The sequence below is a fragment of the Tachysurus fulvidraco genome, chromosome 23 (genome assembly GCF_022655615.1).
Source record: "Tachysurus fulvidraco isolate hzauxx_2018 chromosome 23, HZAU_PFXX_2.0, whole genome shotgun sequence".
Classification (NCBI taxonomy): Eukaryota; Metazoa; Chordata; class Actinopteri; order Siluriformes; family Bagridae; genus Tachysurus; species Tachysurus fulvidraco.
In genome coordinates this window covers 11,764,914-11,783,833 of record NC_062540.1, presented here as the reverse complement: position 1 = coordinate 11,783,833, position 18,920 = coordinate 11,764,914, and the positions used below count along the sequence as shown (strand labels likewise).

The 18,920-nt window shown below is 39.5% G+C and overlaps 1 protein-coding gene across 1 annotated transcript; it reads left to right on the top strand.

Annotated features, from left to right (window-relative positions):
* The first annotated feature begins 282 nt into the window (after positions 1 to 282).
* On the top strand, positions 283 to 18,633 carry pard6b (par-6 partitioning defective 6 homolog beta (C. elegans)). The gene is made up of 3 exons (XM_027170654.2): positions 283 to 577; positions 2,455 to 2,677; positions 15,316 to 18,633. Exons 1-3 carry the CDS (start codon positions 515 to 517, stop codon positions 16,194 to 16,196), a joined length of 1,167 nt encoding a protein of 388 aa, XP_027026455.2. The 5' UTR covers positions 283 to 514; the 3' UTR covers positions 16,197 to 18,633.
* The last annotated feature ends 287 nt before the right edge of the window (positions 18,634 to 18,920 follow it).

Sequence of the window (18,920 nt, the reverse complement as noted above, 5' to 3'; positions counted from 1 at the left end):
ATGCCTTATAGATATGCTTAATGGAACGAGGCTTCTAAAATATCGGGAAATCATTATTTAGGAAATTTGCGTCTATTAATGAAAAATCAATTTCAATTTAAATAATTTTTTTAAACTATGTAGTTTTGTTATTGCGCCTGTTTTGATTCGCAGACCTGGCAACCCTCAGTGTGTGTGTGTGTGTGTGTGTGTGTGTGTGTGTGTGTGTGTGTGTGTGTGTGTGTGTGTGTGTGTGTGTGTGTGTGTGTGTGTGTGTGTGTGTGTGTGTGTGTGTGTGAGAGAGAGAGAGAGAGAGAGGGCGGGGGAAAGAGAGTTGAGGAACACATTGTATTGACAGCGGCCGTCTCCACTGTTTCGCTTGAAGGACAACAGAAAGTGAGACGTAGACACGCTCGTGTTCACCTGGATTTTACGTCGAGAAGGAACTTTTGGCCGTCGAGTTGGAGGAAGCTGATGAGTGCGACAGTGTGTGTGTGCGTGTGTGTGTGTTGCGGCGGGCTCCGTTTAGCGAAAGATGAACAAAAACCACCGAGTGCCGAGCAACCAATCTCTGAGCTCCGTGGAGGTGAAGAGCAAGGTGCGTTAATCACTTCTTACCCACCACAGGGATTAGTCTCAGTGTGGTTCATCTCAGTGTGGCCACCATTAGCCTTTACTGTGTGTTTTTATCTCTAGCTACTGGATTGTTCCACCAAACCTTATCAACACTTAATTGTGTTAATCATTAGTAGCTGCGTGGGAAAGATACCTAGTGAAGCATTTAGTGTAAAATATCACAACACTTCCTCTGTTTTTCACTCCGACATTGTTTTATGGATGTGGTTTGGTTTCTTCGATGACTCTAAAGAAGTGTCTCTGTGTTGTTGTTGTTTTTCTTTGATGAAGTGCTCAAGCTTTGCTAAAGGTTACAGCTTGTCCTTAACACAATCAATTTAACACTTAGATTTACAGTGTTACAAAAAGAAGTTATATATACACACATATATGTAATCACTTGTAGTCGGAAGTTGGTGTCGCTCACCAGTGAAGTGGTCACTGGGAGCTGAGCAATTCATTTTCTCTATTTTCTTAGGTATTTCTCTTAAATGTCTGCTATTCCAGACATGTTTTTGCCTAAAAAATTCACAGAAAACAAATGAGCCAGGCTTAGTGAGTGTTCAGTCTTTTCATTATTACAGTGTTTAATGTTATAGCTTTGTTAGGCTCTATTTCCTCTCATTAAAGTTCTCCTGATACCTGAAATGGGAAAAACCTCATCTCTTCCCAGGATATTTAATAATGATTTTATTAATCATCATAATTCCTGTTTTTATTTATTTGTTTGTTTGTTTGTTTGTTCATCACTTCTCAGACAGAAAATTATTTTAAAAGTTTGACGACACGTTCTGTACTAGTCAAGTGTTCATCCAGTTAAATGGTCTAAAGAAGGTGTATGGGCAAGTCTGCAGTAATGGGAAATATTTACAAGTTTACAAAAGTGTATTTCTAATTTTGGGGCTTTACAATGATGTAATGTCACTACTTCAGCTAATCTGTTGGAAGCATGAGTAAAAATATTTCATCTACTGTTCAGAAGTGTCTGACGACTCTTGATGATAAACCTGCTGCTCTCCATCATCATCATCAGTACCGGCTAACGGTCGACCATATTTTAAAAATGTACAGCATAACATCAAAAACTCATGTAGTCTTGTCATCTAGATTATCGTCTTGTTTAAATTTGACAGGCATTGGTGAAGGTGTTGGTATGTTATCCTCCACAGCAGAAAAAGTTTCTTGTTAAACTTCTTTATTTATTTTGCTAATTCTCTATACCAGAGAACTTTTAAGGTAAGGACGATGTTCAGACTTGACAAGGATGTGGTGTATCTTAAATGCTATTGGCTGTTGTTTAAATTATTTAGGCACTTCAGCACTGTTACTATGGCTTACTATCTTAAAAGTAACCAATTTAACCTACAGAAATTAAGCTGTTTTTTAATGATTTGTGCATCACAAACTGTATTTAACCTAAAGGAAGTTAAATATTTTTGTGGATTCACTCTAACACCTGAACCTGAATTAAATGTGATTGCTTTGGGCTTACAAATCCCAAACATTAAACCCAACAATTCCAGCATATTCATATGCATGCATGAGAGAATTTCCAAGCCCTGACCCATAATGGTCAACAGAATAATTAAGGAAAACACTTTAGGCCTACTATAAAAAAATATATTTCAAAGTGTTTTTGAACCTTGATCTTTTTGGATTTCTGTGTGCCATATGGGGTTTTGCAACATGACAGGATAATCTGTTTATTCCTATGTAGTTTATAATAATTGGTTGGTTATGTGTCTGTAATTTAGAGTTTTTAAAAAATTTTGTTTACAAATTTAATAGTTGCAGATATTGCCTGTGTTTTGTGTGTATAATTCCTGCTGTTTACTGATGTATGTCTGCATCCCATGCCAGTTTGGAGCAGAGTTCCGCCGCTTCTCTCTTGACCGCTCCAAACCAGGCCGCTTCGATGAGTTCTACGGCCTTCTGCAGCATGTGCACCGAATCCCCAACGTGGAGCTGCTGGTGGGCTATGCTGACATCCACGGGGACCTGTTGCCAATTAACAATGACGACAACTACCACAAGGCTATCACCACGGCGACACCCCTGCTCCGCCTCTTCCTGCAAAGGAAAGGTGAGGATTGGTTCAGGGGAGAGATGTCAGAATTATGCAATATATATCTTTCAGAGATAAGCCGAGCTTTGAAATCCAAAGAATGGAGCCTAGATGAAACTATCTTTAAACACATAATGTAACAAGAATTTGCTTGAACTGTGAATGTTTTATGGTTCTGTCAGGTTTTCATATCAGCAGTCATGCAGAAAATGACATTATTTTGGTTAGCCTGTAGCCTAACAACACACTTCTGTTTAAAGGGAAAAACACACGTGTTAAAAGCTCTTGTGTTCTTTTTCGTACTTCATTTCTGACAGAAATTTAAAATGTGAAATGTGCCATTAAATTATGTGGAGTTCTTGTTGTAACAAGTCTGAGATGTTGTGAAGATTATCCCTCACACTCTCCCATTTGTCTATTAAGTGCTAAGGATTTTTTGCAGTTCTTTAGGAGATTCTCGATAAAAAAGAGAAAAAAATTCTGTTTGAAATTTTATTCTGTCATAACTATGGTCAGCTTGTGTTCATGTGTTTAAATGGCTTCATAGGTTTAATGGAATTTAAATGCTGCTCTATTAACAGTAAGTATAGTTGACTGTATTGGGTTCTGCTGTGCGTGTTGTTAATTTCTCTTCAGGGAACATTTGATAATGGTGTATTTTCCTTTTAGCAGAGCTCCCAGTGTGACTGTGTGTTATCAGGTGGACTCAGTCTAAGCTGTGTCTGTGTGCCATATGACAAATAGACGCTAAGCCACTTTGTCAGAAGGAGATTACAGGGGTCACTGTGTATCACCGCATGTGCCTGTGTTTAAATTACATGCTAGACGCTAACATCCTGCTGTGCCCTGTATCTGGCTGCTCTCACCCACCCAACCACCCGCTAGTTAGCAGCACAGCCTTTTAAATGCAGATAGAGGAACACCCTGTTGAGATGAGATTCTGTTTATCATTGTTAGTGAAAAATACGTTGGCGGTTCTCCCCTGCCATCAGTCTGACAGACAGTCACAAGTCATGACAGGATTCTCTACACATCAGGTTGTTCCTGCTACAGACACATTATTCTTGATTTTTTTACTCCAGTATGTCCAAATTTAAAAAATGTCTCCACTCAGCTTGTATCAAGATAAGAATTTTGGAAGTATTGCAATATTCTTTGCTGTAGTGCATTTTTGGACAGAGTGCAAATTGCTCAGATTACACACTCTTTGCCAGTAGAAGAAAATTAGCCGATTTTGCTAATATGCATATTATTCACTATATGGCCAGAAATATGTGGACACTTGATTATGACACTCATATCTCAGTCTTCCCCAAACTACTGCCACAAATTTGGAAGCATGCAGTGGTATTGGGTTTCTTTGTGTGCTAAAGTTTTAGTTACCCTTGACTGGAACTAAAGGGCCCAAACCTGTTTCAGCCTGACAATTAAAGGTTTATAAAGACATGTTTTTTTTTTACTCATGCCTGAAGTAGAAGAACTCAAGTGATCTGCACAGAGCTGGGGAATCAACCTCACTGCACATCTCTGGGATAAACTAGAATTGCAGATTGTTCCCCAGACCTTCTCACCCAGCACCAGTGCCCAACCTCATTAATGTTCTTGTGGCTGAATGAGCATAAACCCCCACAGCCACACTACAAATCCCCATTGGAATACTCTTGCCAGAATTGTGGGGATTATTATAACAGAAAAGATGGAACAATGTGGAATGGGATGTTCATCAAGCACATATGGGTGACATGGTGAGGTGTCCACAAACATATGGATATAATATGCATTGTATTGAATTTGTAAAATTAAACATAGTGACAGTAATTCAAATTGTACCAGCACAGGATCAAACATTTATGATCCTTGTAATGCAGTTAATTCGATTCAAGGTCAATCTGGTTTTGTGTTTCTGTTCATAGGCTTTTAATAGGGTCAGTTTGGGTCAAATTGCAGGGTGCTTTCACACCTGTTTGTCTGCTCCAGTTTGTTTTGTCATGGCATATCAGTAAATGATCACTGATATGCCATGCATGCAGGACTGAAAACACACACAAGCCATACTTCATTATCTTCATAAGCTTCACCAACTACACACACAGAAATAATAAAAAGTGCACAAAAGAGAGGCAGCTGATGCTTACCAAATGACTAGACGAGGTAATTATGTCCACATTAATGCATGTTGTTTATTCGTGTCCACCATTTCTTTTATTTTTTCTCCAGAACATATGGCATTTCCTAAGCACTTTTGCTATTCTATGGCTCAGTTTGCATCTCACAAATCAGTTTAGCAGCACACATCCACATCTATATGTAACACTGACTTCGCTCAGATGGGCTCAGGCCAGTTGTCTACATCTGAGACTTGTGGTTTGTGGTGTTCTCACCTGCCCTGACAAACCGATTGATTCAAACAGACTAAATACTGTGTATGTGAAAGCATCATCACAGTGTTCCTTTGTTTTCCTGTTAAATTGTCACCTCATTATCAGCTCAGTTTGCAATTCTGTCTGCTCCATAATCTCACCACCCCAACATTATACCCCCAAAACCTGCCCTTCTTTATGGTCTCCTTTAGGTTGATGATCAATGCAAGTTGTAATTGTCATTGAAAGTATATTAGAACGGTTAGCTGATTATTACAATTTGGTCACATTACTGAATTGAGTGAAACCTGTTTACAAATTTGTCATAATACAATTTTAATCAGCAAGTATCTAGGTGCCTAGTCTCAGTATCAGAGCCACAGAGCGCAGATTTCATTTGTACTCTTTTCTGGCCACAATCATCAGGCTCTTCAAGACTGCAATCTCTGTGTACTTACAATTCTAGCAACAGTTTCAAGTGGGTGAATAATGTGTTTATCCTTTGTGTGGAGGAAGACAGTGATGAAACCCCACTTTTAAAAAGCTTTTTAATTGTTTTGTCTGTAGCAGTTAGTCAGAATAAACAAGATGGTTTCACTTTTTTTTTTAAACAGTCTTCAAGGAAAAAGTATTTGGTTGGTCAAGTGATATGTCGGTCAGATTTTCTGTGGTTGGAAGGCAGGACTTGTTTTGACAATGTTTATTACAGAAATATAGAAGACTCTAGTATATAGTATGTAAGGTGCCTCACAGCATCTGTTTCAGCATCTGTATAACAACTAAGATTATTTGATTTGTTTCCACTTGCTTCTGCATGAGACTAGTCAGTTTGAGATTTTCCTGATTAAATTTGACTTAAACTAATAAAAGTTTGAAAGCTCACCGCACTAGAGTTTATGGGTAAGCTTTTAAATCATGTTGTGCTGTTCACTCTATAGTCTTGTTACAAGAGCATTTTGGCTATAAGTGTATCTTTCTTAAATTAAGAACATCATTTTAATAAAGTGTATGAACGGGAATGGGTTCAAGGTAAAGTTAAAATAAGGTAGTGGAGAAACACGCTGTTCCTAGTTTGTTTTGTGAATCTCACTTTCTAATCAACTTTTATCTCTCTAGCGTAAAACTAAACCACTCACTTCATCCACTTACAGTGGATTTCTATCCAGGCATGTTGTTCTATGTCCAACCTATGACGTGATACGATTCACGAATCATGGTTAGTCTCTAAATGTGTAACAGTCCCCTTTTTGTTCCTAATGTCCCACCGAGGGGAACCTATTTACAGATTATGATTAGATCTGATTACAATTCAGTAAGCCCCAGTGTTGTGTAATGTAGTTCACGTAGACTTGTGGTTATTTGTGTGGTTGGAGATTGTATTGAAGATTGTATTAACGATTCTTTAGTTTGCTTCCTTTGCGCGTGAGTGTGCACGTGTGTTTTTTCTTTTGTCTTTATTCACTAGGAACAAGTTTGCATACAGAAGTGGCCTGAATCAGTGAGTCAGTGTGATGAGCTTTTCATGCTGGTATGCGGTATTGCCTTAATGATATTCTTACGTCAAACCACTCAGTGGTTTAGCATGCATTGTACATGTGTACCACCCCCCCCCCCTGTGCCCTCCATACACACTCACTCTCTTTCGCACAATGCACAGACGGCTGCAATGGCATCAGTCTTGCGCCTGTTTACCTGTCGCCATGGTAGCAGTAAAGAGGCCCGAGCCTCTTTGCACTTAGCGACGAGAGATTCTTCAGGGCTGATTGGAACAGCAGGGCATGCTGGGTTAAATACCATGAAAATGCACACACATTACCAATCACATACCAGACACACACTGGAAACTCATTATCACGCGCAGTCATGGATGTTTTGTTTGGTTAAGGTGTGGTGGTACGTGTGAGTCTATAGGCTTGTTTTCACCGATAACACGTCCTGTTCTCTGGTCTCTCTGTGACTCATCGGCATGTTTGCATTCATGGTCTGATCCCACGATGATCTGAATACGGCAATAGGTTCAACACCCCGTGTTAGTTTTAGCTGGCATAAGCATAAATCTGTTACAGTAGGTGATTTATTCCCTTTAAAAGGAGAATTGTCTAAAACATTTGGACTATAACTCCTTTATATAGGAATGAGATTCTGAAATTGGGTGGCATTAGAAGTGAAAAGGTATGAAAACAGTATGTATTGTTGGAGCCAATGACAGTTCTGTAATATACACCTAACCATGGTGTGGTCCCAATCATTATTTTTATTGAATTATATTTGAAATTAGGATTAAACTGTTTTTTATCTATTAAGAAAAGCCTGCATGACTTTATTCTGCTGTTCACATTTTCCTCATCAACTAACTGATGTGAAAATATCAATGCGTAAAATTTGTGTTTAAGGAAGAGAAAGTTGTTCAATGTGTGTTCTCTCAAACCTGAGCAAGAAATGACAAATCACCTCATGCTCTGATCCGCAGACCTCCTGTCAGGATTTTAATTAATTCTTCAACGAGTATAGGAAATGAGCTGTCTCCTTCTCCTCCCCTTTCCATCCTTCACTGCTTTCCTCAAGCTCTTCTGCTAATCCAGTAAAATTCTCAAGCGCAGTGCTGACTGTCATTAGTGTAACCCAACTTCATTTCCTTTCTGCCTCCTCCTCCTCCTCCTCCACCTCCTCCTATGTGCTACAAGGTATATCTACAAACTCCTAGGCTTTTAGTTCTTGTTAGGTATTTTTACTTTGTTCGTACAAGGTTCAGCTCACTTGCTAGTTTGTTTCTTGGCACAGCAGTGTAGTGTTGCCATCTCTCAGCCACTGTGTTACTCTTTGTATGGAGATTTTTTCCATGTTCTCCACCTGTCCATATTGATTTTCTCTGATTTTCTCCCAAAAAAATGCTAGGAGAATGGATAGGTTACGCTCAATTGTCCCTCTTTGTTTGAGAGTGACTGTCTTTGGTCACTCCTTAACTACCGCAGCTTTTATCCAGACTGTATTAAACTTAAACAGGTATTCCTTTCTTTATGTTCATGTCCTTAGACACAGACTTATTTCTAAACTAATAATATCCACATTATTGTAACCTGAAACTGTTGCTATTTGAAGCGGCTCACCGCCTCAAACCACCGATCTCCTCATTCTGATCGATCCAAACGCAGCATGAGATCATGTTGCAACAGTGATTAACAAAACATCCTGAATGGACTTTTAAGAAGACTGGCTTACACGTCAGAGAGAAGAGTTTTCTGTGCTTCTAACTGAGCTCTGCATTATAGTGAGGTGCATTTCAACAGCAAGATAAAATGAGTTCAGTGATCGTCTCCAGGTCTAAGGTGCGGTTTATGGCCTGACATTCTTTCAGACAGGAATGATTTTAGTTCAGAGTTCAGTAGAGTAATGTTCAGACTTTAGTATGAATGGGCGTTGTATAGTTTGCAGGCTGGAGTTTCCTGAGCCAACAGAATCAGGTGATAATATGTAACAGTCTTCCTGTTTCTCAGGTGAAACCAGGAATTTGTTTAATTTTCCATTCATCACCCAGTAGGGGGTGTGTGCTCGATACCTGTGACGTACACAGTGATATTTTTTGTTTCAGTTTGAGTAATATCGTCCCTCCCCACAGGTTATATTTGAACTGGAAGAGGAGAGTGTGAGTAAAAATTCAGGATGGTACGTAGTTAGTCCTGTAACCGAGGAACTGTATTATGTCATAATGCCCTAAGGTTTGTGTGTTTAAGCACATGTGTGCTCATGTGTGTGCACACAGAGGTAGGATAAGATGTGATGAGTGGTGAGCAGAGAAAAGCCTGTTCCAGACAAGCAAGGCCTGTGTTAGGATTTCTAAAGAAAAGGCAATAGAGGTGAGGGGGTTGTGCTGTTTGGAATGTGGCCAGTCTCTGTTCGTCTACACTGACCAGATTGGACAGGACAGCACATCAGACATACGCGTACAGTGAATGAACCATTCGGGGATGACAGGGAAAACAGGAGGGGTAAAAATTAAAGGGGTAGACGCACTACACTTTTTGTTTCCAGGGACTTCCATTTATATACATGCGAATGCTGGAGATGAGCAACGCTTTCACATTGAGCTTTCATTTCCGGTCATCATCATTTGCATGTTAGTGAATGGAAGTGCAAGTTTGGTGAATAACCTGCAAATTCATCTCTTGTGAAGACGTGTGACACTGACACTAAAACTGAGGAAGCAAATATTGTAAATTCATGATAAAATGGATTTTAAAAAAAGGTTGTCTTTGAAGAAATCTTGTCATGCTGGAAATCTATTGTACTGTCCATTAAATGGTGAAAATCCAGAGAGCACAAAGTGTGGTTGCTGCTGTACCCTCAGGCATTTGCAAGCTGACTCGTGAAATTGGTGAGAAATATGGTGGTGTTATCCAGTTTGCACAACCGTAAAACCGTGTCCACTCACACAGGGTTGCCCTACTTCTGCTAAAAAAACAAAACCACTGCATGCAAACATACAAAATTGGCTGCTATGTTCATGATATTCAAGTTACATGAAAGTGAATGTAAAGATTTTCCGTTAATTTGTCATCCATCTGTGTTTATATGAGCAAGAATGTCTCAGTGTCATCATAAATTTGCTATGTGATTACCGTGATTATAGAAAAAAACACCAAGATGGTCCTACTTAAAAATTGGCTTAAAATCTTATCAGTATGGCTCTGTGATTAACTGAGGAGCTGTTAAGTTGCAAACTCATTTTCTTGACTATTCAAGGGACTTCATCAGTCATTCAGAGCAAGACAGAGCAAGTCAGTAACATGTCCAGGTAGACTGCTGTTTAGTCTCCTCACCTACAGTTTCTCAACTACAGCTCAGTACAGCAAATGTGTATTCCTTGTCCCCTTGTTCCCTACATCACCATGCTGCTGAGGAATGTGCTTCCAGACACCAGCTTTAAACCAGCTACAGTAGCCTCAACTGGGAAAGAAAGAGACTCAAAACAAGCCAGAGTCCCTGTACAAGAGGGTGGAGGAGTGGGACAAAGAAGAGAGAGAGAGAGAGAGAGAGAGAGAGAGAGAGAGAGAGAGAGAGAGAGAGAGAGAGAGAGAAAGAACGAATGAATGTCATAGCAGAGAAAGGAAGGAGGAGGAGGGGAGAGAGAGAGAGAGAGAGAGAGAGAGAGAGAGAGATAACTACGGTCAGCAAATTCACAGCTGATGTAAGCCTGTATCCGAAATGGCAAGATGCACAATTAATGAGACTCCTGTTTCCTCCCACTCTGTTTTATTAAACACACACAACACACTAGCTCAAATAAAGAGGTTAGGACTCCTCTCTTTCTGTTCTGTGCCCCACACACAAGATCTACAACAGCTTCCTGGCCTTGTCTTTCTACCAGTTCTCTGTACAATAGCACCGCAGTCTGACCTACATCCAGCTAATGATATATGAAAGCTAAATCACTGTGAACACAGACGCCATTAGCAGCACATAAACAGATGAACCCAGGTTGTGTTCAGCTTCTCTGTGCCTTACATTCTAACCCTGATCTAATGATGTGAGAAGTGTCAAGATTGTTGTCATGCAATAAAACATTTGCCTGAAAATAAGTAAAAATCGATAAACCACAAAAGTTCCTGCCAGCTCTGTTATATTTAACTAAAATCTCACTTATTAAAAGTCAGTAGAGTGCTTGTAGACATTAAGGCTTTACTATAATGACATTAAGACTTTAAAACTATAATTTTACTAAAGAGCAAGAATAATATAAATAAATGGATAGAATTATATATTTATTTATTTATTTTTGCCAATGTATTGATTGACTTTTTGATAGACTTTTTACTTCTGGATGCCGAGCATCAGAGCATAAATTTACATTTATGGCATTTGGCAGACCTCCTTCTCCAGAGTCCAGACATACAAAAGTGCTTTCAAGTCTCTATCGATGAATACTATCACACTGGTTCACTAGGTTACAGTACTGAGGATACCATCAACCTAATACTGTTCAGGGTTTTTTTTTTTTTTTTAAATCATTAAAAAAAGTGCTAGTTCAAGTGTTTCAGGAAGAGGTTGGTCTTCACCCGTCGTTTGACAATGTAGTGTCTGTCAGGATGCTCTAACGCTACTGCTCATGTCATGTTTTATTCTTTTCAGACAAATGAACATAAATAGCTTGTCTGTCATTCAGGTATTTATAATGATGTTTAGCCTAATAAACAGTGTAGCATAAAGGCTTAGCCTAAGTTGTTTCAATGCTCATAGTCATGGTTACATACATTCCAGCATGTTTTCATACACAGTGTTATAAACACTGATTTATAGGTGGGGTGAACGAATCTATAATAGATGATCACAATCTGCTATTAATAAAACATTACAGGGCATGCTGTTTTAATAAAATCTTTGACTATGGATCGGCATCTTACATCACGCTGATGATGATGTTATAGAAATAACACGTCATTAAATGTTCCCAGTGCGATCATTTGTTTAATATATTGAAGTATAGCATATTCCTTTTATGTCTTTATAGAGTTAAAAGTTTATACAGTTTAAAGTTGTGAAACAACTACAAAACAACTTATTTCTAGTGTTTGAAACATTTGTTACAGCTCTTTCATTGACAGTTGGACACTGGAGCTGGAGACTCCTTCCATAAATGTATCCTCTCTCTCTCTCTCTCTCTCTCTCTCCTCTATGTACCTTTGTTCCTTGTGTGTTATCAGTTGAAGGTGTACTTTATCCAGGCAGTGCCACCGAGGTATTCGCAGAATGGGCCCAGAATAGCAACACCTCAGGAATTTTTTTCCCTGTTGAAAGGATTTTTTCCCCCTCACTCCCTCTCGCACCCCCACACCCTTGCTTACCCACTCTTTCTCTGGTCCTTAAGAAGCACTCATTATGCCCCCCTCCATCTCTCCGTAACTGGAACACAGTGGCACACACCGACCACGTGAGACATACACGGCCCGAGAACCTTAAAGAAACAGGATGCCTTTCAGAGACACTCAGTGTTAGGCTGTCCAACAAAGCATTCTGACTTGTTAGGTAGTAAACCCAGCGCTGTAGAGCAGCTTGACACAAAATGCCTTGAAGGGAGCCATTCAGTAAAGCGAGACATGAGCCATCACATCTGTCATGTGGCCTGCTACAGAACTACTGAATATTGGATGAGGCGAGGCCGTGTCAGAGGCTGTGACAGGCCGGCACACAGAGCCATTCATTCAGAAAAAAACAACACCACATTATAGCAAAATGTAACATAATACACAATATTCTTCACAGGATACTTTTTCTTCACAATCTTGAGATGCTTCAGCCAAAATGTTATAAACATGGTGCTCGGGTGAGCCAGAGTGTGCTACATTTAAGCATGCTTTTATATACCGTATTTGCTTAAGAGCAACATTGATCAGTGACATACTGAAGCTAAATCATTGTAGGTGCATTTCCAAGCACCTGTTTCTGAAAGAGTTTCCTTCACCATGTGAAAAAGGATAGCCAGTTGTGACAGTGGTGTTTTATTTCATTGATGTGAGGCCCTATTCTCACACACTGACACACAGCCTCTGTTGCCCAATGGCTGAGACGCTGTTTCCTGCTCTGAGGTCAGTGATGGTCCGACTACATCAGAGTAGAGTTTTGCTTTGAGCTCCAAGCAGAACAGTCATGGTTCATATAATGGTCTAAGCCAAATAACACACTGCCTGGCCCAAAAAATGGTCACTGTTTGGATTTAAATGAACAAATGCTTAAGAGATTAAGATTGGATCATTATGCATTATGCAGTGATTAATATGTTTTAGCTGCCAAATATTCCTTAACCCTAACTGATGCAGTGCGGAGCTTTTAAAACAAACTAAAAGGGCAGAAGACAAATCCTGGGCTTGTGGAAAAGATCTCAGTGTTTCATAAGGGGAAAATTATTTCATAATAATAAGGGGCACCAAGCAAATAGAAAACCTATGGATATTGATAGAATCACTGGAATTGGGTTACACATTCGGATACTAGAGAACTTTGCAGAAGAAATGCAGATGAAAAATAACCTTGAATAGTGGTGATCAGAGATCTTTAAAACTCTTGGTGAAATCGTATTGTGTTAAAAGCTCATGGCCATGTAGACATGATTGATCCATGTCCCAAATGTGCTATTTCAGATTCAGATCCCTATAATGTTCATGGAACTATTTTAGGACAATTGTGCCACAGGACAGGCTGGTGTGGAGTTCTTAATAGATATTTTCTACTGTATACTACAGAAAACGGCAGGTTGTTCTGTCCGATGTCCATTTCCCTATGGCAGTTTTGAAGGGCAAAATTTGATCAAATTTTGAAAGTACAGTTAGTTTGCAAGATTTTAGACACCATTAGGTACACCTAGTGTTTCCTTTTTTTAATATAAAATTTTTTTCTGAACTGTTGCTGTTATACCTTTCACTTATAAAAGTGTCATAAGCTTAATGGATACGGTGTTGGATTTCTGATAAGAAAATTGTGAGTTCGAATCCCAGGTCCACCAGGCTACCACTGTTGGGCCCCTGAGTAAGGCCCTTAACCCTACATTGCTCACTTGTATAAAAATGAGATAAAAGCTAAAGGCGTCTGAAAAATGGTGTAAATGTAACACAATAAATTTTATCCTAAAATGAAGGATAAAATGTATTGTGTTACATTTACACCATTTTTCAGACGAATTTAGCTTTTATCTCATTTTCAGAAAAAGGGGAACGATTGATTGTACATGTTTGTGATGGAATTATTTAAAGAAAACTGGACCTGCAGAATTCTTCTCAAAGGCAGCAGTTTTTTCCCTCTAATTGGGCCATGGGAAGAATTGACTCTTCCTTACATTGACTAGAGCTCTGGCCTTGGCCTTTAGCAGTATGCAGCCTATCGATTAATTTCACCTTTCTATTGATTAGACAAGCAATGTGTGATGAGCATTTGGCATGAGGGGGAAGAGTTGGCGCAGTGGTGATGAACGAGCGTTGAAGCGCTATGCTCTGCTGCACAGACTGAGCACACGCATGCATGTTTCAGAGAGGATGGTTCAATATAGAGCCTGGGTTCTGCTCTTGGATGTGAGTGAAAGGGAGCGCTTTGGCTTATATATAATGCCTAATGATATCACGAGATGTTGTTTGTACATGGTCATGAATTCAGGTTAAAACAGAGCAGCTCCAGATAGCCTTTATGTTTTTACCTCATGGGGAAATTGAAAGGGGGACCATTGCACTATTAGTTATGTGTTAATTAATCCTTTGTGCACACTTATGTATGTGTGTTTATTTGGCCTATGTGTAGGTTTAGTCGCTAAAATGAATTTGGTTCATTTGATTTGCTACATTTAATTGAAGAGACAGTATGTCACCTGTTACTTGTACTGTAACTCTCTACATGCTTATTTCCAAAGGAGTCTGCTCGGAGATGGATGCGTGTGTGTTTAATAGAAGGAGAAAGTTCTGCTTTGTGGTTTGTTGCCCCTAAATTTCATTATTATAGGCCACCGTCTTGGATACATTTTTGCCCCAACTGGAAAATGCAGGGTGTGAGATTTTTTTGTTTCTGGTGAAGGACAGTGAGCAGTAGAGACACAACAGAGAAACTAATGCTTACCAAGTTAATGATTAGAAGCTTGGATAAACATTACCATTTCCACGAGACAGTTGTGATAATGTTTGACTTTTGCCCTTTCCTTTTACATATATATATATATATATATAAACTGTATTTCCATTTCCTTTGTTACTTTGCTTTCTCTCTCATCTCATGTTAGTACTTTGATCCTGACTACAATTGTTCACATTGGTGAAAGTCTACGAGCACAGGCGTGTGAGTAAGTCTCTGTGGAATTTGCAAGCGGCTGTTGACAGAGAGAAGGAGCACAGGAGACACTGTGAAAAGGGAGGGAGGGCGACGGGAGTCTTGGCCTGGCTTTATAGTACATTAAACTTTAGATCAGTGGTGAAACTAACGAGGCAGGCATTTTTCTCCATGGGATCCCCTTTAGGTTTCCTCTTACAGCAGTTCTGTGGGAATGGAGTTTTATAGCATGAAAGTCATTTGGCCTGTGCAGTGGAAAGAGGTTTTTGCTGAGGAAAGATAGGCAAGTTTTGATTGGTGTCTGTAAAAAAGCCTGTTACACTGAAAGAAAAGTTCTATCATAATGCTTTGAGATGTATACATTAGAAAAGGCTGCTGTCCTCAGTGTTATTATACTGTATGTGATTTTATGTGTGTTTATATTTTCTTTTGTAGATTTCTCTGTACATAAATGGCTAATGCTAATGAGTTTTTGCTTTGTGTAATCTCTTTCTGCAGAGGAGGCAGACTACTCTACATTTGGCACAAACTCTTTGACACGAAAGAAACCTCCACTCGCTGCAGTGCTCCTGCGCCCTGACGCAGGAAGGAAGAAGCCAGCAGTAGTCATCAGCCTGCCCCGAGACTTCCGTCCCGTTTCGTCCATTATCGACGTAGACGTGCTGCCTGAGACGCACCGGCGTGTGCGCCTTTACAAACACGGCCAGGAAAAGCCGCTGGGCTTCTACATCCGAGATGGATCAAGCGTGCGTGTCACGCCACACGGCCTGGAGAAAGCACCCGGCATCTTCATCTCACGTCTGGTGCCTGGTGGCCTTGCCGAGAGCACGGGTCTCCTTGCGGTCAACGATGAGGTACTTGAGGTGAACGGTATCGAGGTGGCCGGGAAGTCTCTGGATCAGGTCACAGACATGATGATAGCAAACAGCCACAACCTCATCATTACTGTGAAACCAGCAAACCAACGCAACAATGTGGTGCGCCAAAACAACAGTGGAGCTGCGTCAGGTAGCTCGGGTCGATCCTCCGACAGTGGAGCCAGCTACTACAGCTACACGACGCCGGCTGTCATGGCGACAACACCTGCACACATCATCCAGAACTTCCATCCTGAGGAAGTGGACAGCGATGAGGATGACGAAGACTTGGTGATCGAGGCAGGGGGTGACAGCAGGCTTGCCTCTAGTTCAGGCGCAGAGGCTACTAGCATCAGCATGTCCACCCTTCCAAGGTACAGGCCTCACCTTGACCTCCGAAACTCCAACGGGACCTTTCAGCCTACTGTTATGAGCAGCACCAGCATGGGGTCACCGAGGAGCCATGACAGAGGTGTGCATACACGGAGCCTGGAAGAGGATGGCACAGTGATTACACTCTAGAGACAATAGAACATCAACAACACCACACACAGCTGAAATTTACACACTCAATATACTGTATAAATACAGTATATAAAATGATCCTAACCACATTATCCACACACAGGCAATTCTTTGTGCCATAGGACTAACAATGTCTCTACTCTGAGAGACTACTGAACCCGCTCCTTAAAAAGAGCATCTGTTTTTGTAAATTCAGTTCAAAACTCAAAGCACTTCTCTTTAAGCACAGAGCTTTTCTTCCCTGCTGGAGGGGATAAACACTTCCCTTCCCTGGGAGCACAGTAATAGGTAATGGACTTGATGTGTGTGGAAAACAAATAATTGCACATGTTTGCAGGTTTTTCTTGCCTGTGGAACTACAAAGACAGAACTCTCTCTGAGACACAATATCAGTGATGACAATCTGTTTAAACGCCCTCTCCAGAGTCATGATCCGAACCACAAACAAATTTCAGTGACTTCTGCATCTCACAAATAGCACATTAAACACACTGTGGTTACACTGTTCATCTAGGAGAGGTGCGTGGAGGCCTGACAATAGTTCAACTGTCATATTTGCTTCCTGGTGCGCTTTTTATCGAACGTTGACTAAATTTAGGATGATTCTAAAATGTTCTGTTTATGAATGTTTCTTAGGTTTATTAGGCCTGTAGTTGGCCACTGCTAATGCTTTTAATCATTGCCAAGGGCCCAAAAAAGCAAACATATTTTTGTAGCAGATATTTTAAAAAAACATTTTTTTTACCATTTATGTTTATGACTAGGGCCGTGTCTCTGCCCTGTGTCATCTGATTTACGTGTTGTTGTTTTTCTTAACGTAAAACATCACCAGAATTCGACACTAATGGTTGATCTTCAACGCAGCTAACAGACACGTCCACTAACATTTTTTTACTGTGCACTCTGAAGTGAAGTGTTTCATGTATGAGGAGTGTGTTTATGCCTCTTTGAATTGTGCTGGATATAAAATATAACACAGTATTTTATAACAACTTTCTTCCAGGTGATATGTCGTGACTTTTCAGAAGACAAACTTTGAACTGAACTCTGACCTGCAGTAGATCACTGTGGAGCCTTTCTGTGGTTATAACAGAAGCAGCCTAAAGATATGAACATGGGTGGCTAGTGGTTTGTAGGCCTGTGTGATGTGGGTATTGGCTGAATTATTCTTATCTCATAAAGATATGCTCTACAAAGGCACCTTCTATCATGGAAAACACACACCTGTATTTGTTTTCGCATCCCTGACTCACCTAGACAAAAGTTGCATTGTTTCCCATTGAGGCAAGAGTCTGCTTAGTTTTAGGACCCGAGAACAATTCCTCTCATGCTTCTGACACTCTTGCTAATGTATAGACATCTATAAATGAGACTAAATCATAAGGAAACACTTAACATTCTACCCCACTTAACATTCTACTGCTTCAAGATAACACGATTATTGCTTTTGTAAGCTCAAAGGTGATATAACAAATACACTAGATTTTATATTAATGGATGTAATGAATATACATCTTGAATGTGATCATATTTTGATAGACTGCTGTGCCTCCTGTATTCTTAAACCAATGTTCTTGGATCTTTATCCATAGTGTAGGATGTGTAGCATTCTCCTTCTCCTCACTTGTACTCTGATGAGAATCAAAAACACTGGATGACTGTGACCAGAACACCTTCCTCTCTACTTTTATCACCATACATAGTCACTTTATTAAACACACCATTACAAAGGCTTTTCATGGTACATTATACTGTACTATGACAAGATTGTCCTCTCATCCTATCCTATAATTCCAAGCTGTTCTTAATTATAACATGATCAGATTGCATTTTAGGAAGCATTGTTTATTTATTTGGTTGCTAATCACTACACAACACTTCTGATTGTTATCAAAGTGACTATTTATTTTCTAATCATCTCTACAGATTTTATTCTTTCTCCCTTTCTTTTTTTAAGATTACATGTATCTCTGTTTTTTGTTGTTGTTTTTTTTTTCAGAGGAGCATCTCTGTAAACTCAATATGGGGACACTTTTTATTTTATGGGATTTGTTTTAATAGGCTTTAATTTCTTCTAGAGCATAAGCTGGAGATTACGTGCTGTTTTCCATACTGTGAATTTATATTATTTCTGGAGGAGACCTGAATGAACCACCTACTAATGGGCTTTTTTTTTATATTTCTTTGTGTTTGTCAACTCCTTTTTATTTCTTTTTTTTTTTTTTAAATAATGAGCAATGATTCTTTTGCTTGCTAGATAAATCCTACGGTATAGATTTCTACTGAAATGACCAGTATTTTCATAATGCTATATACTGTAAATTAGTATCGCATTAATTCAGCTGTTTAAAAGAATAAATACTCTATTAAGACATAGGTGCACATGTATACATTAGTCTACAAGCTGGATGAAATAAACTAATGTGTAGAAATGGCTGTTTTGTCATGTTTCTTTTATGTATCATTGTTAGTATGATCAATTTAAGACAATAAGATCTCTACTGAATACGATCACCTGCTAAACTTCTTTAAATATTATATTTATGTCTCCACACATAAATGTGGAGGGCTACCCTCATGTGTGATGTAATACTTCCCCCTAGCGTTAGGGTCATGTATTAGTTATAGCGTAATCGTTATACTGTACCAGCCTTTTTTGAGAACAATTTGTGGTCTTTATAAGGCACTTCTTGTAAGATGTGATGTAAGGTGATTGAAACA

Excerpts from the sequence above, each read along its gene's own strand:
- pard6b (XM_027170654.2), top strand. The coding sequence starts at position 515 with ATGAACAAAAACCACCGAGTGCCGAGCAACCAATCTCTGAGCTCCGTG. Across the intron at positions 578-2,454 it reads CCGTGGAGGTGAAGAGCAAG|TTTGGAGCAGAGTTCCGCCG; the intron begins GTGCGTTAATCA and ends ATCCCATGCCAG. Across the intron at positions 2,678-15,315 it reads CCTCTTCCTGCAAAGGAAAG|AGGAGGCAGACTACTCTACA; the intron begins GTGAGGATTGGT and ends CTCTTTCTGCAG.